We start from the raw sequence: 27,674 nt of genomic DNA, 5'->3' as shown, positions 1-27,674 counted from the left end.
TGTCACTGGGATGAAAATAACTTGCAATTAGAGCATTAATTCAAGCAGCGCTCCTGAGATAAACCCGGTTTGAGAAGTCCCTTATTAAGTGGGTATTCGGGGCAAAGGAGAAAGAAAAGGTTATGTCCTCATTTAACATCGCAGCCAGCTTTTCTCCTTTCACTGCGCGCCGCTGAGTTGGGCCCCGTGTTGTGCCCAAAGTAGGGGAATTGAATATTAAGGTAATTAATAGACAGAGCCACGCTTTAATAGAAAAGATGACGAGTTTCAGTGCGAAGGTTTGCGTTCGCACTGTGGGTACGTGCTGGACAGAAGCAGCAGCTCCCACCGGGCAGGACGTGCTCCCAGAGAACAGATTATTTTATTTCCACTTTATGCTTTGCTGTCTTCTCAGCGAACCCGGATTTTATAATCGCTGCGAGAGAGGGGGCCGCGCTCGCTGTGGCTCTCTGCAGCCAGACGGCCTCGCCGTGCCCGCCTCGTGTCGAGTTCAACACCGTTGAGGGTTTTTTTACCTCAGCGAAGAACCGGTGCCGCCATTTCGGGGGCGGGGGACGCGCAGAGGGGCGGGGCGGTCCCTTTAAGCGGCCCCCCAGGCGCCCGCGCGCGCCGTGCCGGGAAGATGGCGGTCGCCGGCAGGGCCTGGCGGGCCGCCGCGCTGCTGCCGCCCTGGCGGCTGCGGGCCCCGCGCCGAGCCTACGGCGCCGCGGCAGGAGGGGGCGGCGGCGGGGGCCGCCTGCTGCTGGGCACTGCCTTCGCGCTGGGCGGCGGCGCCGGCCTCTACCTGGCGGCGCGGCACCGCCTGCGGGAGCACTCGGCCGCTGAGGTAACGCGCCGCCGGGCCCCGCTCGCCGCCTGAGGCGGCCCCCCCCCGCCCGCGGGCTGCGCTTTCCTCCCCTCTCGGCCGCCCCCTACGGCTCCTGCCGCCTCCATCCCCGCGTGCTTCCCCGGGCGCCTGCTCTTCCTCGCCCCCGAGCCCTGGCGAGGCCCGGGCACGGCCGCGGTGGCGAGCCCTTGGAGACAAGAGCTTCAGGGGGAGTGCGGAGCGGTTTCTTCCCGCTCTGCGGACCAAGCGGCTGGTTTTGCTCCGGTTTTGGTGAGGAAACCGCTTAAAATTGTGTAACGGAGGCCCCGGCCGCATTCTCCTTAAGGAGCTGTGAGGAATGCCTGTCAGAAAGCGAGAGCTTGCTGGGGTTATGGAGCAGCATTGTCTGTTAGAGTTGTTGCTTTTCCCCAGCACCCACGGAGGATTGTGTAACCCAATAAATCGCAAATGAGAAGCAAAGTGAGATGACTGCATTTGTTTTATAATGTATGACTAACGATTGTTATGGCCTGTCAGACTGCTGAAGTATAGCAGTGTTGGGAAACATCCCTCACCCGGTGCCTCACTGTGCAGCCCCGGGGTCTCCCTGCCTTGTCTCAGTTGTCCACAGGTTTGGCTAATCCCAGGAGCCGAACTTGGGCAGATGCATGCCTAAAATCAACAGCAAACTCTCTGCTCTCCCCACCCTGTGGCCTCCACAGAGGTTATTGGGGGGGAGATTGAATTGAAAAAGCTATTTTGGTTTTGATTTAAAGATGTTTAAAATATGGTTGTGTTTTTCTTTAGTTTCAGAATTGTGTGTAGAGGGGTAAGCTGCTTGGATTTAACTTCTTTTTTCTGGCTGTGAGTAGGAGTTTCCAGCAGATTAAATAGATGTTTAGAAAAACAGGTATTTGGTCCCAATGGAAGGGAATGTTTGTGATGCAATTTGAAGAAAGCATCTGTTAGCCAAGACATTTTGATGATCAGATGTTGAAACTGAATGTCAGTGATTATGACTTCATGACAAAAGTAAGGGTGGGAGGAAGGTAATATTTATATTTTAGTAGAAAATGGAAGCTTCTGGTCTCTTCCTTCCCCAGCTGCCTGCAGGGAGCCTGCAGCTCACTCTCTACCAGTATAAAACGTGTCCCTTCTGCAGCAAAGTTCGAGCTTTTCTTGATTATCATGGACTGCCCTATGAAATTGTGGAAGTGAACCCAATAATGAGGAAAGAGATCAAATTCTCTTCCTACAGAAAGGTGCCTATCCTGCTAGCCAATGCTGGAAGCCCTCTGGTAAGTATTACTGTGTTGAAAGCTTGATTTCCCCACAGGCAGTGGTTTGGAGGCTTGTCTCTGTCATGTCTCTGTGGTTTATCACATGCAGTGTCATCTTTAAATCATCTAATGATCTTCTGTTCTCTCAAGAGCCTAAGATTTTTTTCTTGCGTCATGGTCTCCTATGCCTTGGCCTTATTAGAGTTTTTTGTTGGTCTTTCCTATAAAACATGTTGTTTGTGTAGTGACTCTATAATCCAGTGATTATCTAGCTTCTATCAGCCCTTATGGAGGACATATCATTTGTACCAGTGATATCAGGAACTGCTTATATCTTGTGGGAAAAGAATGAGATCTCAAGAATACTGAAGAGTCAACTTGGCTTTTTTTTATGTTAGTGTTGCTTTTCCTCCTTTGCTGCCAAGAGCCTAAATCCAAAACGCACTAGTATTGCATGTGTACCTGGCCCTCAGGTTCTCTGTTGTCAGAATTAAAAACAAATTTGAAGTGATACTCTGAAACAATCACAGAAGAGATCAGAATGTAGGGCTGTCTTTAGATGTGCAGGGACTCCTGTGGAAATGCATGGGAGGAAAAGGGACTGCAGTACTAAGTTGGAGCCTCAGCATGCGGGGGGAAAAGGTTTTGAAGAATTTCCTTTTCAATTTCACCAACTTCTTTTAAAAGTTTGTTTTAATTCTGTTTTTCAGCAATTGAATGACTCATCGGTGATCATCAGTGCAATAAAGACCTATCTCATTTCCAAGTAAGAAAACGGGATGATGGCAGAAGAGTTGAATGAGAACGGCCCTAGCGAACTAGGGATTGAGAAGATTCAGAGTCGGTCTTAAATGTCTTGCTGACCTTGATCTCTGAAGCTCTGGGTGTTTGGCCCAGCTGACCTGAGCCTGGCTGTGATAATGTGGATTGTACCTGTATGTGTTGTGATGTGTGTGCAGCGAAGCAAAGCTTTTTACCTTTCAGAATTACTCTTTTTCACCTGTGAGATTCTCTTTGCACAAAACCTACTTAAACATGGGCTAGTGTTAGTCCTGGAACTAAGCTTACAATTAGCCAGTTATAACACCTAGAATGAAATGAAATTGCTGTGCCTGTGGCCTGTCCTTTAGGTCTGCGCTACAAAGCGCTTGAGAATGGTAGGTAGTTTTACGCCTACAAAAATTTCTGTTCTGACACACAGAAAGGTATGTACACTAATAATAGCTATTTGCAAGTAGTTGTTCCAGTCTCTTTTCAAAATTTACTTCAAATAGCATTTGGAACCTTGTGCACTTATTTAGAATAATAGATTTTAAAGTATGTACCTTTCAGTCTGGCCTTTGCTCTTGCTCATTTTTGTAGCAGCCAGATCAGGTGCTAACTGTGTTTCTGTCCACAGGAGAAATAGCTTAGAAGAGATTGTGTCCTTCTATCCTCCTATGAAAACTGTGACTGAGCAAGGCAAGGAGGTATTTGAATATGGGAATAAATACTGGCTCATGCTGGATGAGAAAGAGACAAAGCGAGTCTATCCTGTCAAAGAAGTGAGAGTGTAAGTGCTCTTAAATTTCTGGGCTCTCTAAGTAGGGTCACAGCCTCCTCCAGATGTATTCGGGGTGGTGTGGATATAAAATCCCGCTGGTGCTGACAAATCCTGTCACACTCCCCTTAGTGTTCGAAACCTCAGTAGTTAGAGTGGTTGTGCTGTGTTTCTTACATAATTTGAAACAATGATGTTAGACGGCCTAGCTGCCACCATCATGGTCATGCTAGCCTTCAGTTGCCTCCAGTTTCCTTCTTGGCCTTTCCTTTATGTTGCAGGGGAATGCTACGGAGTGCTAGTTTCCCTTTCTGCTTTTGTTCTCATACTGGGAGGAGAAGCTAGTGCTCTATCTTAGTTTTAATTTTAGTTTGAGATTGGAGGAGCCTTGCCAAAGATAGCGATCCTGAGTGCATTTCAGAGAGGTCACCAGAGCACAAGGCTGGGCAGGAGTTTTTGACACATTCATCCTTGGCAGAACCTCTGGCTAATGCCACTGTGACTCTGCCTGCCTCCTGTAGCCCTGCAATCTGTACCTCATTCACTGAAAAGCTTTTCTTTTGAATGCTTGCAGGGAAGAAATGAAGTGGAGGAAATGGGCAGACGATTGGCTTGTTCACCTCATCTCCCCCAATGTTTACCGTACCCCCAGAGAAGCCTTGGCATCTTTTGATTACATTGTCCGTGAGGGAAAGTTTGGCACCGTGGAAGGTTTCTTTGCCAAGTACATGGGGGCTGTTGCCATGTTCTTCGTTAGCAAAAGGCTGAAGAAAAGGTTGGTACCGCTGAGCACCAAGTACTCAAGAGGAATAGCTCCATAACCTCCTTAGCTGTGAAACCCAGATGTCAAAGGGCAGAACCTCAGTGTTTTAAACCAAACCATTTAATCTAATGTGAGTAACAGCTGTACTTCTTTAACTGGATGTACTGAACCCCTCTACTCATCTACTATTTAATGACTAACTGCCCCCTTCACTCTCAAATACCTTCCTAATTCCCAGGCAAAGACCAGCCCATAAGATTAGAGATGATAAAAGGTTAAAGAAAGAAACAAACTGGTGTCTTCAAACTAGTGCTTTTTTTTATCCAGACATCACCTTCAAGATAATGTCCGAGAAGACTTGTATGAAGCAGTTAATGAGTGGGTAAAGGCTGTTGGCAAACATCGACTGTTCATGGGTGGAAACCAGCCGAACCTTGCTGACTTGGTAAGAGGTTAATTCCTGCATTTATTGTTAGGTGTGTTACAAATTATCCAGTTGCTTATCCATGTGAAATGGTTAATACCAATATAGACAGTGAAGGTGAGTTCTGTGAGATACATTGTCAATGTCCTTAGTGCAGTAATACAATTCCCACATGAAGAGGACTTAGTAATATTTGCATTACATAGGATGATATTTCTTGTTTTCCTCCAGAGAAACGTTTCCTAAGATGGAACCTGCAGTTCCCATCTGCAGGTGGGATCATGTGGAATCATGATAAAAGCAGGTTACAGGCCAGGGCGCTGCTCTGGGTCACCAGTGAATGCTGGTGAATAAATCCTCACATCTGCACAGTTTTATTACATTCAGTGCTGCTGGGGTTTCCTTTGCAGGCAGCTGTGCAGAGTGGAGCAGGATTCATCCCCTGCACCAGTGGTTCTCCTTGGAATGCAAGTGAAGCATTTCACACCAGGGCTTGATGCAGAGATGGGACTACCTTTTGCCCCATAACTGCACGTAGATCCTGATTTTCCCTTACTGTTTCCTCATGGAAAAACATGCATATTCTTAACTACCTTTCTGCCATTCAGTCTTCCTTGCTAATCAGAGTGGTGGAGTAGATGGCAGGACAGGGAAGGAGCCTTACTGGCTAGGCTATTGAGACACTCTGGTACCCTAAGCTATTCTCCACCGCTGACTCCTTCAGTGTTGTTCTAACCCTTATCCTCTGGCACAGGCAGTGTACGGGGTCCTCCGAGTCATGGAAGGGCTGGAAGCCTTTGACGACATGATGGTCCACACTAAGATTCAGCCTTGGTACCAGCGCATGGAAGAAGTCATTCAAAAAGCTGAAGTTGCAGTCTGACGCCAGCTGCAGCTGCCTTCCTGAAGTACTTGCATGGTAAAAAAACTTCAGAAAGAATGGCATTTATTTTTTAAGAGTTGAATGGACTGGTCACACCTAACGGCCTGACATGCAGGCACAGAGACTGTTCCGTTTAGGATGTCAAGTCGCAGTGAGCAGAAGGGATCCAGCTGGGTGTACGTTTGAACATGGTATTTAGAAGGACAGGGACAGGTAAAAGGAAGGGATCTTGGATGCTGCTGGAAAGGAGAAGCTCTGAACTGAAGAATGCAGCAAATAGGCTTCTTTTAGGCGAAAGCCTCATTCTCAGAGCAGGTTACTGTAAAAGCAAGCCGCTCTTGGCTAGTAAGTGTTACAGCCATATCAGGTATGGTAGGTCTGAGCAGCTTTTGCTTCAGGCTGTCTTCCGCTACTCATCCATGTCATCTGAAGTGTTTTCCTGACTGAGACACTGGATACTAGTTTTTAAGTGACAATTTTTCCTGCAATAGAATCCTGTAAGCCCAGTGCTGAGGGAACTGGAGGAATCCACAGTACTGGGAAAGGCATCCTTCCTGTGACAGAAACGATGCTGCACTCGGCAGATTGTATGCTTTTACTCTTCCATGTAAACGGTTCTTTCAGTACTTGATTCTGTACGGTCTGCAAGGATAAAGGCTTGCTTCTTTCTGTGCCCTTTGTGAGATCTGTGAGTTCTTACCTTACCCATTACGCCTGGAAAGCACATCCTACACAGAAATCACTAATGCCGAGCAGTTATTTGAAAGTTTTATCTTGCATGAAATCTCTCGGGAATACCCCTGAAAATCAGTTTGTTCTTGTTTCCAAAAAAGGATTAAGAGCAGTCTGCATGCCCAGGGGATCTCTAGATGTTTCTGTTTCTGCCGCTTAAGAGTAGCAAAGGATTTGCTGTTGCAGCAATTGGATTAGGAGCCATCGCTGCAGGTAACATTGTGCAATACGAAGTCTGCTGAGCTGTGCTGGGTAGAAATGCCTGATGTTTGTCATAGTGAGAGACGATGCAGGTTTGAATGGGAGTGACCCTCTGTGCAGCCCAAGGCTTAAATATCCTTAATTGTTAACTTGAAACAAGTTCCGTTTACCCAGAAGAAGGGGCAGGTTTCGGGGAAGCTGGTTTGTTGAGGTATTACAGGTGCAGCTGAAGTCTGTCTGTACTACAGAAAAATGGGTTGTGTTGCGGGGTGTGGGGGGCACCGTTATTGGGGATAACAGCAAAGATTGTGGTGGAGGGGCTGGGTTTTTTCCAAATGTAGGGCTAGTTACAAATTCAGTTATGATCTGACATAGAGGGGGGAAAGAACACCCTTACAGTGAAAACAGCTGGCTGGCTGCTCTGTGACTTGATGTATTTGTTTGTTAAAGCTGTTGTGGACTGAAACCTGTGTCCCACTATCAGAAGAGCCAAGTTCAAGCAGGTAATGTTTTAAAAAAAAATTACATTGAACGTGCACAGGCAGGAGCTCGAAGAAACGCCTTACGATAACTTAGAATACCCATCTGTGCAAACCCTAGATGGAAGGAAAGTGTTTCACAGCCGCCTCACGTTAAGTGAGGGTCCGAAACACGGGCGGCTCCGTGATGCGGCTTCTCTTCGGCGCCTTACCGCCCTGCCGGGCCGGCTCCTCACCCGGCTGCAGCCCCCACGCAGCTGCGCTCGGTCACCCAGCCCCTGGAGTGGCGGGCGGGCGGGGCGCGGCCGGGGGCAGCTCCCCGCGGGCGGCCGGCCTTCCCGGGCAGCGCGGCGCCGGGCCCGGCCCCTGCCGGCCGCTTCGCGTCACTATGGCGACGGGGCCCGTTGCGGGGCGGGGCCTTGTGACGCGGAGGGCGGCGGGCCGGGTCACGAGGCGGGTTTGAATGGCCCAATGGCGGCAGCGGCCGCGCGGCGGCGGCCCCGGAAGTGCGGCGGCGCCTCCTGCCCCTGGTGCGGCTGCCCGCCGCTCCCCCCGCCCCGGCCGCGGGGTCTCCATGGCAGCGGCAGCGCCTCCCGCCGGCTCCCCGCCGCCGACGAAGGCCTCCTGAGGCGGCAGCGGCTCCGGATCCCGCGGGGCCCTTCATGGTGAGGGGCCGGGGCCGCTGGGCCCTGCGAAGGGGCCCGACCGGGGAGGGCGGGGGTCCCCTCGCCGTGTGGCCGCGGGGATGTCTGAGCCCCCGGGAATAATTCCTTCGGCGCCTTCCCCGCCGTGTCGGTAATGAGAAGTACCTCCTGCCTTGGGGTGGCCCTTTCCGCTGCCACGGAAAGCGGGAACTATCGGGCGACTTTAAATATATAACGGAAACGGTGCTTGGTATCGGGGCAGGCGTTGGGACGGGCGGCTCGGGGCGGTGGTGCCACCCTGGAGGTTTTCCAGCCCCACCGGGGCAGAGCCCTGCTCTGACCTCGGAGCTGATCCTGCTTTGAGCGGGAGACTGGCCCCGGACTAGGTCCCTGCCAGCCTGAGGTAGCCACAGGTTCTTTGAAAAGCCGCGGGAGAAGTTACTTAAACTTCTGAAATAAACCTTGTTGCTAGGGAAAGCTGGGTGACAGCGTTTGAGTTTCACTTGTGGTGATTCAAAAACTCTGTGTAGTCGGTGCTGTAGCCTTTTGGTCCTGAGGAGGGTTTAGCTCTTCCTTGGAAAGAACAGGATTAAAACGCCCAGCGGTGTTTGGAGATGTTCATAGCTCACAGCTGGGGAACCCTGTTCCTTCAGAAAACTGTCGCTTCCTGCTCCTCATCAAAGGGAGTACGGCTGTGTCTTCCCCTCCGTAATTTTTGTAAATCTGACATGATATACAGGTGTGTTTTGTCTTAAACACATCCTGCTTAAAAACAGATTCAGTATTATTAGTTTTATTTGGAATAGGTTATTACATGAACCTTGGCAAGCTGACAAATTAATCAATGAGCTATAAAGAGTGATCTAAATTCTAGTCTAGCAGAAGTATTGTACAAAATCCTGCTTTACTTGTAACACTTGTTCTTACATAGCAAATTGTGAAGGAGTGTTGCCATAAGTTTAGCTAACTAAGCCTGATATAGCACCACTTCATCACTCCCCGGTAGACATTAGTCCTTTGGGAACCCCTCCTCCCTCGCTTTCATTTCTTCAAGTCCCCCAAGTACCCCCAGGCAAGAAGCTGCTCATGCTGTAGCTGGCTCCCAGTTCTGTGTGTGCTACTGGTTAGCCAACGGGCACACACGTATCTGCTGGGCAGGCAGTGGGCCGCATTGCAACACGAGTCTGTGGTGCTGGGTTTCCTTCGGCATGAGTGCAAATTTGGATGCATCTCTTCAGCCTGCAGAACTGTATAAACCTAGAACCTCCACATTTCTGTCAAGTTTTTCAGAATTTGTGGATGGCAGAATTTAGGGAGGGTCTGGGGTTTGAGAGGCGATGTACGGGTACCCTGGAACTGTTCAAACCTTGTTTTCTTATGAAACTGGTTAAAAACTGTAGCTAGAATTTGAAGGTTTGTAATTGTTTGAGTAAGGCCATCATGAATTGTACAAAACATTTCCATTGTTTGAACCAACTTTCGTCATAGGAAGGAATGTAAGGAATTACAATCTCTGTCCTTCCCTCATCCCATGCTTGTCAGAGGAGGCCAGGACACACCAACTTTTATTGTTTGGGTTCATACATTTGATGTGTTTGAGCCTGAGTGTTGCCTTAAATCGAAAGGAAGAGGATGTTCAGAAATTGGCACCTTTTCCTATTAGTAGTCATTTTATTATTTCTGTATCAGGTGTCCCTCATCCATCAACGATGGAGTGACTTCAGTCTCTGCACAGAGCGCAGTGTCCAGAACAGCTAAAAGCTTTAGAATAACTGTAAGTAATTTTATCTAGGCTGATAAAAACCTTTCTGCCAGAATCGGATTAGTGCTGCTGATGGATTTTTGCAAGATTTGCAATTGCATTATATCATTACCTCAACTGAAGCATGAAGCTCACAGGTGATGACTTTAACCTTGCGTCTCTAGGTTTTTCCATGTTGTGTTAGATATTGGTTAAGGTTATGCTTTTTTCTGAAGATTATAGAAATGCCGTGATCCAAAAGCTTTTAAGCATTTGTTTAACTTCAAAAAGACACTTAAAGTTAAGCACATATGAAAGAGTTTACAGGTTCAGCGTTCTAGGATGGAAGGATCTGATGGTTTCCTGTTGATTGTTCTTAACTAAACTGTTAAATTAATGCTCCTCTTCTCCCCCCTTCAAATTTCTCTTCATAATCAGATTGTGTTGGTTACTGGAACCCTTGATTTGCTCATTCGTTCGAAGACTTTGAACTCCAGTGACTCTTACAAACACCTGCTATCAATCCAACTGTATTTGGTCTTTAATAACCATGTTAAAAGCAGAAAATACCAGAAGCAGAGAAGTTATTTGTATTAATCCTAGCTTTACAGCAAAATAGTGTGCAATTCAAAATGGCAGATGCTACTGAAAGAAAGCTCAACCTTTAACCAAGGCTGGCCATTGTTGCTCTCTGGCACAGAGGGAAATGTTGTTATTTCCAGTTTCCTTATTCACAGGTTTCCTTTCATTGTATTGCCCTTTCCCGTTTGTGGGAGAAGAGCCATGAAGAACCGTTCCTCATCTCCCCCTTTGCACGTCCATGTGGATGAAAACACCCCTGTCCATGTCCATATTAAAAAGGGTCAGAAAACCACACCTGCAAAATGCCAGGTAGGAGTGTGTTTGTAAGGGCTACAAAGAGGAAGGTGAACGGTCCTAGAAGCACCACAAAATCTTCAAGGTCTGTTTTACTGTTGTATTAGAACTGAGAGACTTGAATTCATATTCAATGGTGAATTTTCAGTAACACATCTTCTGTGTTGAAGATGATTTAAGTATGATATAGAATATATAGTTATTTTTCATGTTCAAGTGTGTGATTGTGGGGAGTGTTGCTTCCAGTGTGATGTGGTTTGGGGGAATTTTTTGCTTTTATTTCCTGAATTTGTGTCCTGATAATGGTTTTTCTTTGGCTTCATCCCTGTTTTTGTAGGAAAGGTTTGGGGAAAGGTAATATCTAAACGTTTCAAATGCCATCTTGATTGTATTAAAATAAATGCATTTAGAAAAAGAGTCTGGATTCAAACCATCTTCTGGCATTAAGCACCTTCTCAGTCTGCTGAGACTGAGCAGGAGGATCAGCAAGGAGGATCTCTTCATAGCCTTATCCACAGTAGGTAGAAGGCAATACCGAAGTTGAGTTTCTAGCCATCTCATACCCTCTTTTGTAGTTGGATATTTATGTAAAGTTGTTCTCAAAAGGTGATGGAGGTTGCTAGCTCATTCTTCCTTATATGCAGACATCCCGTTCTAAGCCCTCTATTAATTTTGTGTTTGCTAATGGCAAATATCATAATGGGGTAGGGCCTGACAGTGAAATCAATGACTCCTATTAATTAATTGCCTGTAGGGAATATTTAGAACATCTGATTTTTTTCTAAGGTTAGAATTGTGCAAAACCACTTTCACTTTCCTTCAGTTAGAGCACCTCAAATTCAAGACAAATAAACGTGGATCTATTAGCTGACTGCGAAGCAGGGAAAACGCTTCAGGGGCTTTTCATAACCCGTCACACTGCACTATTCTTTTTTCTCTGGTAGTGCTGTTGTCAAATGATATAGGTGCTCTTCTGTGAGATGAATCTGGAATGGAGAAGGGATCTCCCAGGTTGTTCCTTCTTCACGTGAACGGGTTGCATTGTGGTATTTTTTTGTGTATCTCCATACAGAAAAGACTTCCTTCCCACAGCCCCAATCTCCCACCCCTGGCCTGCTGGGTAAGGCTCTCATCACATCACAAGTGCCGGTATCCCAGTGAGATAACGGAGTTGCTATGTGATAGACAAGACTGTACTACATCCAGCCGTACTGACAACTGAATGTGCAGTAACCTTTCCTTCTGGCTGGTGTTAGCCGCCTCTGATAGCTGCTGGCTCGTCTTATCTGATGTATCCTGTGAAACACTATGTGATATTTTTGTATGAATGATCCTTCATTTGATTTTGCAGCACTAATAATTGTAAATGCTTCTTTAGGAGTCTGCCATTTATTTTATTTTCTCTTTCTTTAGCAAAAGCACAAACAGAAAACGAAAGGGGATACTGTGAACATGTGCCGAGCTGTCCGGGTGAAAACTAAGGCCCCCTGGATGCCTCCAGGCAAAACGTCTGTCCGGGAGTCCACCTGCAAATGGGAGGTATAGCTGATTTTGCTCTTTAAAACAGACTTTCAGGTTTATCTGAGGCTGAAGAGAGCAGCTGTGTAGTGAGGGAGCTGGGCTGGTCTGAAAGAAGGCTGTTGTCACCTACCATCCATTTTAAGTGTCTTTTATAAATCTTTTTTACTTTTTAATATAGAAAAATTGGACATTAATTAGCAGCCTATGGCCATATCATGCCTTTCTGCTTCTAGAAGCCAGACAAATTTCTTTTTTTATTGTAGTTTTATTAGTCCCCTGCAAGATCTCATCTGGAGGCACAGCAAGGGACTGCTGTTTTTAGTCTCTTCTGAAGCATGGAGCATTTGTGTAGTATTGTGTAATATTTTCGTTCTCATGAGTTGATAGTTTTGCCTTTCGTATTCCTTCCTTTCCAGATGAGAATTTGAACTTTCATTATTTTTTATTCTTTTTCTGTTCTAGTCTTTCTTGACCTTTCCCTGATGGAAATGAAAGAGCTGTTTACAAATGTGTTTTTCCTTACTAGTCTTATTGCAGTGATGGGACCTGGTCTCTGTTTTTGGCAGAATTAGGGTTAGAATACTGTTAGTTAGGGTTAGAATACTGTTTACAACTTTATACTAAAAAAATTATGCCCTTTCTTGCTTTTCTACCAGGGACCCACTCACCGCCTAGAAATTACACCTCCAGATTCAGAAAAAATGCTGTCAGAATTGCGCCTGAGTGACCTCTCTACAGATGAGGCAGATGCTGTTTGCTGCAAAATGAACGAATATGAAAAGAAGATAGATAGCCTGATGAATGTGGTGGGAACGCTGAAAAATGAGGTGAGGAGAAAGTGTAAAGACCTGCTGACTTTGGCTTTATAGCTGATTGTTTGGCAAAGGAAGCTGGAGGCTGGAATCAAGTCTCGGTGCAATGGAAGGCTACCCAGGCTGTTGGTAGCTTGCTTAAAAAACAAAATCAATCTAAGTTGTTTAGAAGAGCTGAACTATCCTAGTGAGATCTTAAGCCCTACTATGAAACATTTTAAAACGTTATCCATTTAATAAGGTATTGCTGTGCTTCAGTTTCCAAATAATCTGTCTTCTTCAGAAACGACTCTGGTACACTACTGTTCAACCCCCCTCTACGTTCTCTCTTCTTTCACATCTTCAACTGTTTGTAGTGCTCTTAACTGCCAAATGGGATGCGCATGTCATTCATGAGGAGCAGTAGTCAACTTCTGAGCCCCATTCAGCCCTTGAGTAGTCTGTACGCAACTCCAATCACGCTACCAGCAGTGACACTGAGCTGCCACAGAACCTCCTCAGTAATCCAAAATGGGTAGATGGAAACAAAATGCCAGGGACTATTTAGTTTGATTTCACCCAGTTTCCTGGATCCACAAAGCAATAGTGGAGCAACGGGAGCCGTCTCCAGCGTGTGAACTGCTACCAGAGCTCCTTTCCTGCCATGTTTGAGGTCTGTCACGTCTCGTGGCTGATGATGATTTTTGGTATGTGACTTAGAGCCAGGACACTTGTGTCTCCCTGTGTTTGTGGGATGGGAGGTATTTCCAGGCAATAAGTGAATTATACCCTTTGCACACAGGAATAGCCTGGAAGTATCTAGGCAAAAAAAAAAAAAAAGCATGGTCCTTTGTTGTTTGGTGCAGTTGAATAGCTGGTTCACTGGTTTGAGATGTGGATTCTGTGTATCACTTTAAAAGCACCTGGTTTATCTTAAGTTCTATTTAAATATCTTTATCAGGCCAAGCTGCAGAAAAAGGAGGAACAGCAGCAAATGGCAAAGCGTCTCCTTGAGGAGCAGAAAGAAGAACTGAATGAGGTCACACAAGAGCTGGTAGAAACGGAACATGAGAATACACTGCTCAGGCGCAATATTGAGCGCATAAAGGAAGAGAAAGACCTGACTGTGTAAGAAAGCTCCAGTTCTCCATTGTTACTGCAAGTAGTGGTATTTACAGTGCGCCTACTCCCTTTATTTCTAACATTATTTGAGGTTGTAGTTTGTACCCTGGGTTGCAGTGCTGCTGAAGAACTGATGTTCTTGGATTTTTTTTTTTTGGTCACCTTTTAGAAGGGGAACTTCAGATGGCAATAGCTGCAGAGAAGGGCTCTAGCATGATGACTGGAATGGAAAAGACTACTCAGAGAGGAACCTGAGAGCAGTTGGCTTGTGTGGCCTACTGGAGGGTCATCCTAGCTCTGCAATTAATATTTTGAAGGTTAAGAGATGCTGTTTGAATTGGGATAATATTAATAGAACAACAAATGAATAAAGATGGATCTGAAAACTAGAGGAGAATTTTTGGCCTTTGTGCAAATCGTACTGATACAGGAGTTGACAGCCCCTGAGAGGACTGAACCATGTTTTTTTTTTCTTAGTGACCCTGAAGGTCTTCAAGTCTGATGTTTTTGCATCTGCTTTGTATCTAAAGAATTAGGGGGACACTAGTATTTTAAGAGAGTTTTATTTTTTCCTTAAGAATGATGGCTTGGAAGTTAATACTGTGTATTCCTTTTTCAGAAAACTTTGTGAATACTTCTGAGATTACAAGCCCTGACTAAACACTTTGAGCTGTATATCTTGGTGTGCTTTCCTGTTTCATGTTTGGCTATTTGGAGTCTTATTTCTGGTGTGGCTTAAGTGCCCAGGAAAAGCATAACATTGTGTTTTGGGTTTAATAGTGTGTGTAGGCTTTGGTATAAGCCCAATAAATTCCTGTTTCATAAGTGTGGTCATAGAAGGCTCCTGACGTCTACTTACTGGCTTCTATCAGAACAACTTCCACACTGAAAGAGGGTGACCTTAAGTAGTGTTTGCTTAGAGCTTTTATCCTCTGATTCGAGAGTTTTTATGAGTTTTAACCCAATCAACTGTATATCAATAGTGACTGGTACAGCTGTCAAAGCTTCTTGTTTCTCTGAGGGCTGAATTCTCATTACAGGCTACAGAAAAAGTACTTGCAGCATGAGAAAGAGTGTTTGATGTCCAAGCTGAATGAGGCAGAAAGGGATGGAGCAGCAGCAGCCAGGCAGATCCATGCCCTGAAAAATACAATTGGGAGACTCAACACTGTAGGTGTTGTCCTTTTTTTGTTCTTGCCTTTACTATGTTGTCCTGTTATACAGCTGTCTTAATGTAATGTTACAGTTGCTGATCCAGAAAAATGTGAAGAAAAGTGGAGGGATTTAAGATGCTTAGGGTGTTTGCTAGTTTTGTTTGGAAGTGGGGTATTTACTTGCAGTCACCTTCTGCACACATGGTGCTGACTATTGCACTGCTCATGCTTGTATCAGCGTCATACATTAATTCCATGTGAACAATTCTTTTCTCTTTTTTTTTTGGTTTTTTTTTGTTTTTTCCTCTAGGAGAAACACATGAGCAGCTCAGACATTAACACACTGACAAAACAAAAGGAGCTTCTGCTCCAGAAATTGAGCACCTTTGAAGAAACCAACCGGACACTACGAGAACTTCTCAGAGAGCAGCACAACCGGGAGGTGAGCAGTGCTGTGTGTTTGAACTTGGATGATTACAGGAGGCTGTGTTGTCTTGTGAATTGAAATGGAGTTTGAGAGCTTTTAACTCCTCTTTTTTAATTTTTTTTTCCCCCAACCCTGCTGTTGACCCTGTGTCATAAAGGGTGGATAGTTGTTTTTGTTTTTTTTTAATACCTGCCTACGTCATAGAGTAGGCAAAAGACTGACTTTTCTGCTGTGAGGATGTTAGAGCATCTAAGTCTTTGACTGTATTGAAAGGTATAAGCACTACTGTGTTCCCAACTCCTTCTCATCTGGATATAGCTGTATCTGCTGATCATGCTAGTCTGAAATGTTCGTGCTACAGTTGCATTGGCTGAAGTCTGAAGAATAGACGTGGCTTTAGCTAATGGGAGCCTGAGGATGTTCAGAACTTTATTTTTGTAGGCTGTAAGAGCAGTAACAGAGAAATTGTAAGTAATTCTGTACTGCTTGTACAGAACAATTCTACACTGCTTGCAAGAACAATACAGAAATGAAATTGCTATTCCTCCTGCAGTTTATATTCCATTTGAGCAAAAGCAGGCTGATGGTAACAGTTCTTTCAGCCACCAGTGAGACTGGATAAAAGGACTGAGTTCTTCTACATGACTTTCCCCAAGTAGCGAGAGAGTTTGGAAAGGTCTTAAATTGCCATCATGCTTTTCATTACAATCTTTGACTGAGGAGTGGAAAAGCTTTCTGAGACAGGTGATGATATGTGAAATACTTAGCAAATTCGATGCTTCTGGGTATCTTCCGAGAATTGCTGCTGCAACTGGGAGGAAATGGTTGATTTGCCTGGTTCCATTTAAAGAATCTGTATAAAACTGACTTTTTAGTTAACAGGTTTTCTCATGTATTTCTTTTGTAGAAGGACGCTCAGAAGATACTGGCGCGGCAAGGAGCACTGCTGAAAAGGCTGGCTGACTCAGATGCAGAGAAAGTGGTAAGTAAGCCACAATCTCTCTTTTTTTTTTTCTTTTTTTTTAAAATGATAAAGCAGAGATCTAAAATGACAAGCTCTTTGTCTTGTATTCAGCCATCAAGTCTTACACTAATGCCTTTTAGACCAATAAAAAATACTTTGGCTTTTGTGGTAATCCGAGCCACTACATTGCTCCTCTGGTTAACAACCTACGTTTCAAAGTGGATAGATTTTCATTGCCTTTGAAAAATGGGGGCTTAGAATGGGGATAGCACAACTGAGACCTACATATAAGAGCGCCATTAGGATTTACAGTATTCAGCTATAAAGGAGAACTTAAGCCTGTTCTTACTACGTTTAAGCACAAATGATTCTGCTTACTTTTTCTTATGGTACTGAATGTACAAAGCAAGAATTCTACATGTTTCTTTAAACAGAAAACTCTGAGGGTGGGAGAGAAAAAAATACCTACTGCCAAAATACCCCTGACGGTCAGGATAGAGTTCTTCAGTTTGGAAATCATTTTATTGTTTCTGTATGTTTATCATGTTATCCTTAGAGATAGAAAAGCACAAAGAGGGTAAGCTTTCTGTATCTACTTCTGTCACTTAATGAGTGAGTGACCTGGTGCCAGTTTTTGTTCATTTCCTTATCTATAAACTGAGAAAAGAGTTCCTACACTGCCAGAAGTTCTAAACCTTGCCGTGAGACATGAATAATGCCCTTTTTTTGTCTGTGGAGTATATAGTCCTGTCAGGTCCTCGTTCTTGACTATGTGCTATTACACAAATGTATGTGTATTCCTTTTGCTTTCTGCTTGAGGAGAATGCAGCCTGTTTTTCTGGGGCTGAGGATGCTGTTGCTGTGGATGCCAGACAGAGTGCTGTGGAGCAGAGGGTCTTGGGACGGAGGCAGTTACACCTCTTTCCCTCCACCTGCCAACCTAAATGTGTTTGTTACTTAACATCTGAGTGGTGTTTGTTTTCCCAGCAACTTCAGATGAGGCTTCAGGAGAAAGAAAAAGAAGTGGACAATCTTACCATTCAGATACAGGCAGAAAAGGTAGTTTCCTTTTTTCTGTTTTCCCCTCCCTGCTCCACCTTCCAGTTTTGTAGAACCACAGTTAGTCCAAAATATGGGTTTGTGCTTGCAGACGATGATTTTTTAAGGGATCAGATGACTGGCTTGCTTATAAAACTAGACAGACAACTACCTATTCCCACACAGTTGTGGATTCAATTTTCTGCTAATAAAACATCCATCACAAAGATGAATAGACAGTATTCTCTTTGCGTGGGCTTATCACTGAATTGCCTTTCTACTTAAGGTCCTGTTGATTCTGCTGTCAAATTCCGGTCTCTTCTTCTGTTTAGGAGGTAAAAAAGGAATGTAGTGGAAGAGATCAGGTATGAAGGATGTTTTGCCCTAGAACAAATTTTCAGGCCAGTCATTCACATCTGATGTAAAATAAATGGCTACTCATTGGTTGCCCACGAGTAGAGGAGCTGTGAGGGTCCATCTGAGGAAAGTGGAGGTGGCTGGAGATCGTATCAGATTTCTTCGCTGAATGGTTACATGTTAGAAAGCGTTCCTTCTATTAGCTTGTTGAGGAAAAAGGTGTGTGTCTTGTTTGCTTCTTATTTAGGACCAGGCAAAGACAGCATGTGAACTCTCCAAATCTATGGAGACCGTGAGAGGCCATTTACAAGCACAGCTGCGAAATAAAGAAGCTGAGAACAACCGTCTGAGTATACAGATACGGGTATGTTTTCAGTGGCCCCTGGGGATTGTCTCTTCATTTACTCTCATGAACTGAATTGACTGACAAGGGAAGTAGCACTCACCAACTATTCTTCTACTGTGTCTGGTAGCCTGAAATATTGGCTGGTGATGTTTATACCACTAACACACACTATACTTTTCAAATGAAGTAAGGAAAGAAAAAGCTTTTAACTTCTGATGCATGAAGCAAAATCAGAGCCTTAAGGTCTATGTGCATTTATTAGATTTTTTTTCTATGTTAATTACTACATAATTATTTAAAAGATGGCTTTGGTTTAGTCAAGCATCAAGACAGATCATAAACTATTGAATTTGCTTTCTGGGAAAAATGCTGTGCCATGAGTTCCTGTATTTGATCACCCTCATGCATGCTTTCTACAGTATTAATGAGGAGGAGAAAGTTCCCCTGGTTTATCTTGATCAGTCTTCTGTTTAACACATCTATTGATGTTGTGATGGTGTTATGATGAACATGTGTGTTAATGATTTAGAGGAGCTTTAATTCTGTTAAGGTGTATAGCTGCATAAAGCAACATTATTATATGCGAGCATTTTGATTAATAAAGAGAATGTTCTCGGGAAGATCAAAAGACTGGTAGACCAGTATTTATCTTGGTCAGGAGAGGAAATCAGTATTCTAGAGAGCAGCATATGAAAGAAGAAAATAAGACTTTTGGAAAGAAAGGAAGACATGTCATGCTGACGTGTCTGTCAGCATTAGGACAGGATTGCGTATATGAAATGTGATTGCAAGAACCTTCAGGCTGGAGGTTGGGGGTTTACGCCCAGTGCTCTCCACCATTTCTAGGAAATTAGTTGCTGCTTTGGGTATGCAGGTGTAAGGACATTATTCCATGTGGTGTGTTTTCTGCCCACTGCAGAATCTGGAGCGCAGTGAAGCTCAGCATAAGGCAGAGCTGGAACGTACCTTTGAACAACTGAAAGAACTGAGGCAGAAGTCAGATGGTGATAAAGAGTCCCTGAAGAAAGTCATCCATGCCCAGAAAGAGCGGGCAGAGCAGAGTGAAGAGTATGCAGAGCAATTGGCCGTCCAGCTAGCAGAAAAGGTACCTGATAATACAGGAGGAGAGACTTCATTTCAGATCATGCATCTAAATCTTTGATTTCTGGTAGCAGCCCTGGGGAGAGTCTCTGCTTTCAGCTAATGAGATTTATTTCTGTCTTGATGCCTTGGCCCATTTATGCTAAGTTTAGAACAAATCCAGTTTTCTCAGCTGTCACTATGTTCGCTGCATGTCCTTAACTTAGGACATGCAATAACTTAGATCATGCTAAACTGGCAGATCTGATTTTTCACCTGGTTCTTTAGAACCATCTGGGGGTTGACAAAAGCCAATGAAATAAAGCCTGGTAGTTTTGGCTGAAAATTCTGAATGGAGTTGGTTGTTAATCGAGAAACTAGTCAGAGCAGAAAAGTACAAAGACTTAGAGGTGTACTGGAATTTCCTGTTGAAAATGACTGAAGGATATCAAGAAAAAGTAGAAAAGTTAAGACTAAAACAAATCAGAAGGGAACATGGATTTCACACTACTTGATTGTTGTTTCTTCTCCATTGTTTTTAGAATACCAGGGACCAGAGCCACTAGTAGAATCTCAGCCATGCTTTGTATTTGTGATAATTCATCTGCCTTCAGAGAGGATTCTTCTTTCGCTGCTGTTATGTCTGTTGACTGACAGTAGTGTTGGAGAACACCTCTCTCTGAGGGATCAGGAAGAATAAAAATAAATATTTGTCCTCAACGTTTTAGAAGTCTTAGTGAAGTCTCTGCACGTATCATGCTTACCCATATCAGTATCTCTGCATATTGTCTGCATATCCCGTGACCAGTGACGTTTTTGTCACCCTTGCTCTTTTCCTCATGTATTTCTTTTGTTTGATAGGACAGTTATATTGCTGAGGTGCTGTCTACTCTGGAGTCCTGGAGGAGTCGCTACAACAAAGTAGTAAAGGACAAGAGTGACCTCAAACTGGAAATTGTTATGCTGAACAGGTTAAAATAAAATTAGTGTGGAGAAACAAGCATGAGTGGGGATGAGTTCTAAGTTCAAGGATAACTTAATTGAATGTAATTGAATAATTTCATTAAATTGAATAATTTAATTGGATTGCTTGTAAATATCCAAGCAAAACCAGCACTGCCTAAGGACTAGAGCAGAGTTTGGGCGGGGCGTGGAGGGAGAGAGAGAGAGAGATGTGGCTTCTACTGCTGACTTGCCACAGCAACGGCAGGCTTTTTAAGGGTTTGCTGACCCTTAAAACTCTCTGTTCCCTTGCCATTTTGTAATGCTTTGAAAGAATTAAGGTTATCTTTCCTTTGAGATCTGTTTGAGATGCTCGAATGGAAGGGTTTAGAAGAGATAGGCAGCATAGTTTGTGCCAGTTTTGTTTTGAAGCTAAATAAATGTGTTGGTATCGCTGCAGGACAGTTGTTGCTGCAGGAGAAAATAGGTAGGTACAAGAGGAGAGAAGTACCTCTTTTTCCTGCGTCTCTTGGAGGCAATGCATTTGAGCTCCAGGGGGGCAACTCAAGTTAATTTCCAGCAGGTTAAGAAGTTTGAGGTAGTAGAACAGTGTAACAGATAGGTGTGCGTACATGACTGGAGGAGCAAGATGAAAGGATAGGGAAAAGCCATGTTTCTGAAGCAATTTTCAAGGATTAGGAGCCTTATTCTTTCTTGTCACTTAAGGATTAATTTTCTTTCTGTATGGCAGCCGTGTTGCAGACTTGCTGGAACAGCAGACAACCCTGGAGGACAAGATGCGGGAGGACAGAGAAGCTTTGGTGGATAAATTGCATCGACAGACTACAGAGACCACGTCTTTCAAAATGGAGAATGAAAAGCTAAAGGTCAGTTATTCTAGGGGTTTGAAGCTGAAATGGTAGGGAAAAAAAGGAGAAATTATAACAAGCTGCTTGGCCTCTGACGACAGAGTTGAGCTGCACCCATCGCTGCTGTTTAGTTTCAAACCAGTTTTACCATAACCTGAGTATAATAGGGCAAGTATGGTGGGAAGAGACATAAAGAAAGAAAGTGAACGTTCTGGGAGGACTGGGTTTCTTCCACGTTTTGACTAGGAGTATCTCCAGTGCAAGTACCATTTCTTCCAGCTGGGATCTTACATCTTGTCCTTACATCTTCATGCTGCTGGCCAGAGAACAAAGAACTGTAGGTCATGCAGAGAGAATGGTAATCTCCAGAATAAAAAAAATGGCTGGCATATTTCTCCTGTCATCTCTTACCACTGGTGATCTTGTAGGTGACCTACATAAATTTCTTCTTGGAAAGCTAGGCATTGATCCAAATAAGGAGTGGCCCTAATCCAAGTAGCACAGCTCAGTCAGGCAAATGGAAAGATTGCACATCCATTGCAAACCTCTGTGCTCTGCTGTGGTAAATTTGGCAATCCACTGAAGTCTGGAAAGTTTTGCCAACTTACACTGACAAAAGTCTTTTTTCTTAGTCCAGACAATGTTAGACAGCTTGCTTGGCAGTTACTTCCAAGCACTCAATGGAAGATGTCTTCTTTTTTCAGGCTAGTATGGTCCCAATGGAGGAGAAGCTGAACCAAGCGCAGATGGAAGTGCAGCAGCTCAAGAGCTCTGTCAGGAACTATGAAGGGTTGATTGAAACCTACAAGTCACAGGTAGGCATCTTATGAAAACCTTCAGCCCTTGCAGAAACATGTTTTCTCCCTTCACTGTTGTGGCTTATTCTGTAATGCCTTAACCCTTTGCTTGCTCTTGGAGGATGTTGCAGTTTCATATGGGTTTGGTTCTTTTGACTCTATTAGCCTTACTTTTTCTCAGATGGCAGCATCCAGACTGCCATGTGCTGTATGCCAAAGTGGAAGACTCGGCTTCTTCACTATGTGCTGATAACTTGGTTATTAGGAAGAGCTGACTCCCACAGCACAGATCTTGATTAATGGAAAACAAAAGACTGGTTTTAATTATTTCACTTTTCCCTGCTCCTTTTCAAAAGGTAAAGGAAAATAGTGAGATGCTTTCTTCTGCCTTTTAGCGTGGCAAGTACTGTTCCTTGGCTGCTTTTTTGGGGTGATTTCGGATATTGTGGTAGTAGGAGGATAAGGCAGGAGGGGAGAACATTTGATGGAAAGCCCAAATGATCCAGGTGGCAGAAGCAGAAATTGAACTTTCAAATACAGTTCTGGGGTGGTGGCTAGTGTGGCAAGGAACTTGTTGCTAATCCTTGAGCAGTTTTAGTTACTCCAAAGCATTGCACATTTGTTGAAAAGTATATATAACAAACAAAGTATGTGGGGTTTTTTGAATGTCCAGGTGTTGAAGACCCAACTGGAAGCAGATGATGCGGCAGCAAAACTGGAGAAGTGTGATAAAGAGAACAAGACACTAAAGGATGAAATGAACAAGGAGATTGAACTGGTAACTATTCTTCTAAAGACTGATATGTTGTAGACATTCATGGATCTTAATGTTCTGAATGTAGTGAAAAATAGCTGTGAATAGGAAATAAAAGGCTTATCTTGAGTTTGCCTTTTCCATTAGTTTTTCTCAGGACTTGTTCATTCTGCAAAATTTATTGAACATTTAGCAGCTTCTTTTTGACTACAGGGTGTTCTTCAGAGGTATTTAAATTACTTAGTGTCTCTTTTGCTGCAGACATAGTGGTTTAGAACAGTGGACTAGGTAGGTTACACCATTGTCTTATGTAGAACAGCTGTCCTCCAAAAAGAGCTTGTACTTCTAGTAGAATTGAAGCCCAGGATCCAAAATACTCACTCATTCTCACTCCATTCATAGGGAATGCCAAATCCCGAGAGAAAGCTTTTCAGAGTAGGAAAAGACCTTAGGCTTTGAACTCCAACACTGGCCAAATATCCACACAGTGTCGTCATGGTTGCAGACTAACAAAGCTTCAATGAAGTTGAGAAATTTTTTAGTCTTGACCTTATGAACATTTGAAAATTCCTCATGTTCTCTTCTTTGATTATAGGCACGTAAGCAGTTCCAGAGCCAGCTTGCTGAACTGGAAAAGCTGCCCGAGATCCTAAAGATCACAGAGACACAGCTAGCAGAATGTCAGGACCAGCTTCAGAGTTATGAGAAGAAGAACGTGGACCTGTCTGCCATGATTGCAGATCTTCGTCAGCTGGTAAGGGACTGGCAGAAAGTACCTGAAGCACTGCAATCCACAAGTCTGAGACCAAGATGAATTTCTAATCACAGGAAGGTTCAAACTTCGTCTCTGTTCTTGTCTCTTTTTGAAAAGATTAAAAGTGCACTGCAAAATAAAGGTGTGTGCCATGTCTTTGTGCAAGAAGTTAGCGGCGCAGCTAGTAGCATTCCTTACTATTTGAAAGGTTTCTCATCCCTTGGTGCAGAACCTTATTGGGACTTGAATAGCAGCAGTGACCACGCTTGCTAATGCCAACACTCGCTTCTGTTACTTCCATCATCTTGTCAGCTTTCCTTCCTGTGGTTTTCTGCTGATAGTGCTGTCCCAACCTTGTTTTCTCACCCTGATTTCAGGTTGTTTTCCCAGTCCCTGTTTTTTGTCCCCAGAAGGACTGCACGGGTATTGCAGGACAATTATGGACAGGCATGACTTCTACAACCATGCCTCGGGACACACCAAATGATTTTGCAGTCTGACTGCTTTGCTCTGATTGCCTTGGAATTATAAACCTTCCTGGTATTTCAGGCTCTAAGGCCTTTGTGGGCTGCTGTCATGTATATGGCTGCTTTTAATGTGTGTGCTTCGCTGTGCTTACAGATGGCTGCTCTGCATGCAAGCGTTTATGGACCTGGCTTTTCATTTGCAGTACGAAAGAATTTTCTCACACCTTTCTGAACATTAACCGGAAGCACCAGCAAAATGGATGTTTGGTGCTTTGCTTTTTTATCCACTGTTCCTTTTCCTAGGGCTCTCTAGAAATTATGAATTGAGCATGTTTCCTTCTGGAGAGCTGCATACATTTTAGGTGGTTGGTCATGTGTGTGTAGTGACTACTCTAAAGTAATTCCTTACTGTAATTTTTAGATTGAGCTCCAGGGGGACAAAATGGAGATGACAAGAGAGAGGTATCAGTCTGCCCAGGAGGAGAAAAAGCAGCTCACCTTGAAGGTGGAAGAGCTAGAAAGGTTAGAAATACTAGGCTCTCTTGCTCTCTTAACCTTCCATTTCCATCCTCTTCCCGTTGTTTTTTCAGGGGATTGAAACAGCTTCAGTCTTGTTCCAGTCCCCCACGTGTCTCCAGGATTCTGTGCATTTGCTTATCCCACAAGGATCTCTAATCAGTAGCTGTCCACTGGAGAGGGAGTTAGAGGTTTTTGCAGCACTTTTTCTGAATGTTGTTAGAAAGGATGATGGCTTACACAGCAGATAAACCAGCTCCTTGTCCGATCTAGCCTGACAATTTTGAGGTTACTACATATTACAATGTTTTTGCCCATTGTTTATTGTTTATAAATTCCTTTTAGTGACAATGTCTGGGAAAATGCAGATGTGTGGACACTCTGTAAGTCCTTCAGTCTTTGAAATTTTGATTTGAGATTTGGAGAAGTGTTTCTTGGGGCTCTCACCTTTCAAGGAGGAATGGAATCAATTCCCAGACTAGTCAGGACATGACAAAAAGGCAGACTGAAACACACTCCATTTAAAATGAATAGGTTTCCTTCCCTTATTGTCTTAACCTAGAAAACTAGAGACAACGAGCGCCCAGAACATAGAATTCCTTCAGGTCATAGCAAAACGTGAGGAGTCGATCCACCAGTGTCAGCTGCGGTTAGAGGAGAAGGCCTGTGAATGTAGCTCCTTGGCACGTCAGCTGGAGATGGCCATTGAGGATGCCAAAAAACAAGTAAGTAATTTCTCATGTTTGTGAATTTTCCCAAAACTACGCAGACTGTAAAAAGGGAGTAGCGAGAATGCTGGAGATACCTCCTCAGCCTATGACCAAATTCATGAAAATCATCATGTTCAGTGAAATACAAATAATAAAATAAAATGTGCTGATACTGTTTGTCAGCACTTAAACCATTGAAAAACTGAACACCGCGCTCCGGTTTGCAACAGAAGAGAGGAAAGCACAAGACTGAACTGCTGCTTACGTATGAGAATGTGTCCAATTAAACTTTATGGGGCTTTTGTGGGCAATTGGGTACGGAAAAATCATTCTTCCATAGACCACCCTTTAACAAAGTTGTTGTTCTGTTGTTACACGTAGGTGGAACAAACTCGAGAACGAGCAAAGTCTAGAGAGAGGGCAGCCCAGTCCAAGGTGTTGGATTTGGAGACCCAGCTGAGTAGGAATAAAACAGAGCTGAACCAATTGCGTCGGAGCAAAGACGATGTGAGTGACTAGCAAGGGATACTCTGGCTGTGCTGGTTGTGTCCTGGCAGCAACTGGGGTCCATAAACCAAGGTCCTGTGGATTGCTGCAAAAGTCATGCAGAGCTGTGTCTGAACGTGACATGCTGTTATATATGTCCGTGACGGATGTGTGATATGACATGTCTGTTATATCACTAATTCAGGAATGCAGACTCTCATTTGCTTCTTTCTCATAGCAACGATCTGAATGAACTTGCTCTAAACTGACATGTGTGTAAGAAAAGAACCAGATCTTTCTTATGTTCAAATGAGGTTTGCACCAGATATCATGGACAGATTTCAACTTCATTTACTGTGCTTGGTTATCTGAGAGAGAATGCAATTTCTCTTCTAGAGGAAAGGATTTCTTCTAGAAGAAAGAAGGGGAATCTTTCGTAATGTCCTATTTACCTTGCTTGTTTACTTGAGTTTTACTTGGAATTGGGTGGCACATAGATCGGGTCAAGTTGCTTTTCAGAAAAGTGTATGTTTAATTCCCCATAACTATAGCTAATCAGTTTTAAAAGCTCAACTGATTAGCTGTGTTGTCTGTTGTTTTTATCAGCGGGTTGCTGAATGGAGTTGGAAATGGGCAGAACAAATTATAAATATCATAGCACCATCTATGGTAATGTCATCTACTGCTGTGCTCATTCTTGCTGTCCTCAACACTTTTGGGGAACAGTTTAAGTTTAATGTGAATAGGATGAATGTTGCTGTCTTTCAGCCTGTGTTTTGTGCTTCTTTATGTAGGCAGAGCGCCGGTATGAAAGCCGCCTACAGGATTTAAAGGATCGGCTGGAGCAGTCGGAGAGCACCAACCGCAGCATGCAAAACTATGTCCAGTTCCTCAAGTCTTCCTATGCCAACGTTTTTGGAGAAAGTGCCTTGCTGGGCTCCCCCAGCCGCTCTCGTTCTTCTCCATGAGGACAATGCTCTCCCTGCACCTCTGCTTCTATGCACAAAAGGAGCCCTATTTCAAAGCCATATGTTATTTAGAAAATAGGTTGGCATTTCAGGGTCGCTATCAGGAGACGTTTTCCTCTTTTCCTTGCAGCATGAAATGATAAAATGATGGTGGCATGCGTCCTAAGTGTAGGGTATCAGCAATATCGGTTTGGTGTTGGAGGTTGGCGTTACACCATAAACTGTGCCCCAAAACCGGATGATTTTGCATATGATGGAAAAGGTCCTTTTCATCCTGTAAGGTCCTGATGGTTTCAGCTCTTAAAACCTGTCAGTGGTTTATTGAGCATGTTAATGTTTATAAGGACTCTTTTCCTTTTCGTGTTTCTTTTTTCATTCTGTTTCTTTGTTGTGGAGATCATGCAGGGTTTTTTGTTTGTGGGGTTTTTTTAATATTTTTTAAACCATTGAACATTGTATTGATACATTGGATGATACGATGGTGGGAGAGGGTCCACCCACCAGAAGTGTGAAGCTGAAAATAACTTCAGTGCCTGGGCTCTACACTTACAAGAGATTATCTCCTGAACAACCACAGTGTTCGTAAAGAGTTTTATACCGGAAATAATGATTTTGGTTTTTTGGTTTTTACGTGATTCTTACATACTCTCTGATCCTCACCTTTTTTTTCCGAGTGTGATGCTAATGTTGCTTTACTCCTCTCGCCCTGATTTCCTGATCCTGAATATCCCCAGGACTGAGCCAAAACCACCTGAATTCAAGGAAAGATTGTGGTTTAACCTCAGGGGCACTTCAGTCGGGGTGTTGGTGTGAATGCCACGCGAGTTCAGGGTGTGCGTGAAATACTGACTTGGTCTTAAGCCAATTAAAGAGCAGCTACGGATACTCAACTTCTTCATCGAACCAGCCTGCACGTTCTCCTGGAAAATCAGGTCTTCAATGTGTTAAGTCCCTAAAACTCATGTGCTCTCTAGTGCTCTATTCTTTCCAGTAAATGGTTCTTATGGGGGCAAAAAAATAAACGTTGTTTTTATTTTATCTCTTTTGTATCCTATTTATGTGCAATGGGGTCATTGGGCAGTATTTGTCATAAGGGTTTTCTGAGTTAATCATTTTTTGAGAGTTCTGTAATTGTGTGTGTGTTTTTAACACTTTAAAAATCCTAAAGGTGCTATGGTAAAACAAACAATAAACTACATTTTAATTGGTTATGTTGGGGATTTCCTCTTCATTGTGCTGTATC

General features: G+C 43.8%; 2 protein-coding genes across 5 annotated transcripts; both read left to right on the top strand.

Moving 5' to 3' along the window:
- The first annotated feature begins 607 nt into the window (after nucleotides 1–607).
- Nucleotides 608–6,367, top strand: PTGES2 (prostaglandin E synthase 2). Of its 3 annotated transcripts, XM_075170347.1 has the most exons (7): nucleotides 608–826; nucleotides 1,909–2,103; nucleotides 2,796–2,851; nucleotides 3,485–3,637; nucleotides 4,200–4,400; nucleotides 4,716–4,833; nucleotides 5,567–6,367. In XM_075170347.1, exons 1-7 carry the CDS (start codon nucleotides 623–625, stop codon nucleotides 5,693–5,695), a joined length of 1,056 nt encoding a protein of 351 aa, XP_075026448.1. In that variant the 5' UTR covers nucleotides 608–622; the 3' UTR covers nucleotides 5,696–6,367. The 3 variants fall into 3 exon arrangements, with proteins under 3 accessions (XP_075026448.1, XP_075026449.1, XP_075026450.1); XM_075170348.1 differs by lacking the exons at nucleotides 608–826; nucleotides 1,909–2,103 and having other exon boundaries at nucleotides 2,828–3,020; XM_075170349.1 differs by lacking the exons at nucleotides 608–826; nucleotides 1,909–2,103; nucleotides 2,796–2,851 and adding an exon at nucleotides 2,860–3,014.
- ODF2 (outer dense fiber of sperm tails 2) lies at nucleotides 5,648–27,640 on the top strand. 2 transcript variants are annotated; one of them, XM_075170346.1, is made up of 19 exons: nucleotides 5,648–5,731; nucleotides 11,782–11,907; nucleotides 12,546–12,716; nucleotides 13,642–13,808; nucleotides 14,843–14,972; nucleotides 15,267–15,398; nucleotides 16,291–16,365; nucleotides 17,335–17,406; nucleotides 17,990–18,106; nucleotides 19,008–19,193; nucleotides 20,030–20,139; nucleotides 20,862–20,997; nucleotides 21,684–21,794; nucleotides 22,450–22,554; nucleotides 23,126–23,284; nucleotides 24,173–24,273; nucleotides 24,830–24,992; nucleotides 25,359–25,484; nucleotides 26,258–27,640. In XM_075170346.1, exons 1-19 carry the CDS (start codon nucleotides 5,729–5,731, stop codon nucleotides 26,429–26,431), a joined length of 2,364 nt encoding a protein of 787 aa, XP_075026447.1. In that variant the 5' UTR covers nucleotides 5,648–5,728; the 3' UTR covers nucleotides 26,432–27,640. The 2 variants fall into 2 exon arrangements, with proteins under 2 accessions (XP_075026447.1, XP_075026445.1); XM_075170344.1 differs by lacking the exon at nucleotides 5,648–5,731 and adding an exon at nucleotides 10,238–10,383.
- The last annotated feature ends 34 nt before the right edge of the window (nucleotides 27,641–27,674 follow it).

Source organism: Calonectris borealis, chromosome 21, assembly GCF_964195595.1.
Source record: "Calonectris borealis chromosome 21, bCalBor7.hap1.2, whole genome shotgun sequence".
Classification (NCBI taxonomy): domain Eukaryota; kingdom Metazoa; phylum Chordata; class Aves; order Procellariiformes; family Procellariidae; genus Calonectris; species Calonectris borealis.
Note: the sequence above shows the minus strand (reverse complement) of the source record. Positions and strands in the feature narration are given on the sequence as shown.

Excerpts from the sequence above, each read along its gene's own strand:
- PTGES2 (XM_075170347.1), top strand. The coding sequence starts at position 623 with ATGGCGGTCGCCGGCAGGGCCTGGCGGGCCGCCGCGCTGCTGCCGCCC. Across the intron at positions 3,638-4,199 it reads CCTGTCAAAGAAGTGAGAGT|GGAAGAAATGAAGTGGAGGA; the intron begins GTAAGTGCTCTT and ends GAATGCTTGCAG. Across the intron at positions 4,834-5,566 it reads AGCCGAACCTTGCTGACTTG|GCAGTGTACGGGGTCCTCCG; the intron begins GTAAGAGGTTAA and ends CCTCTGGCACAG.
- ODF2 (XM_075170344.1), top strand. The coding sequence starts at position 10,276 with ATGAAGAACCGTTCCTCATCTCCCCCTTTGCACGTCCATGTGGATGAA. Across the intron at positions 17,407-17,989 it reads TTCAGATACAGGCAGAAAAG|GACCAGGCAAAGACAGCATG; the intron begins GTAGTTTCCTTT and ends CTTCTTATTTAG. Across the intron at positions 22,555-23,125 it reads TGAACAAGGAGATTGAACTG|GCACGTAAGCAGTTCCAGAG; the intron begins GTAACTATTCTT and ends CTTTGATTATAG.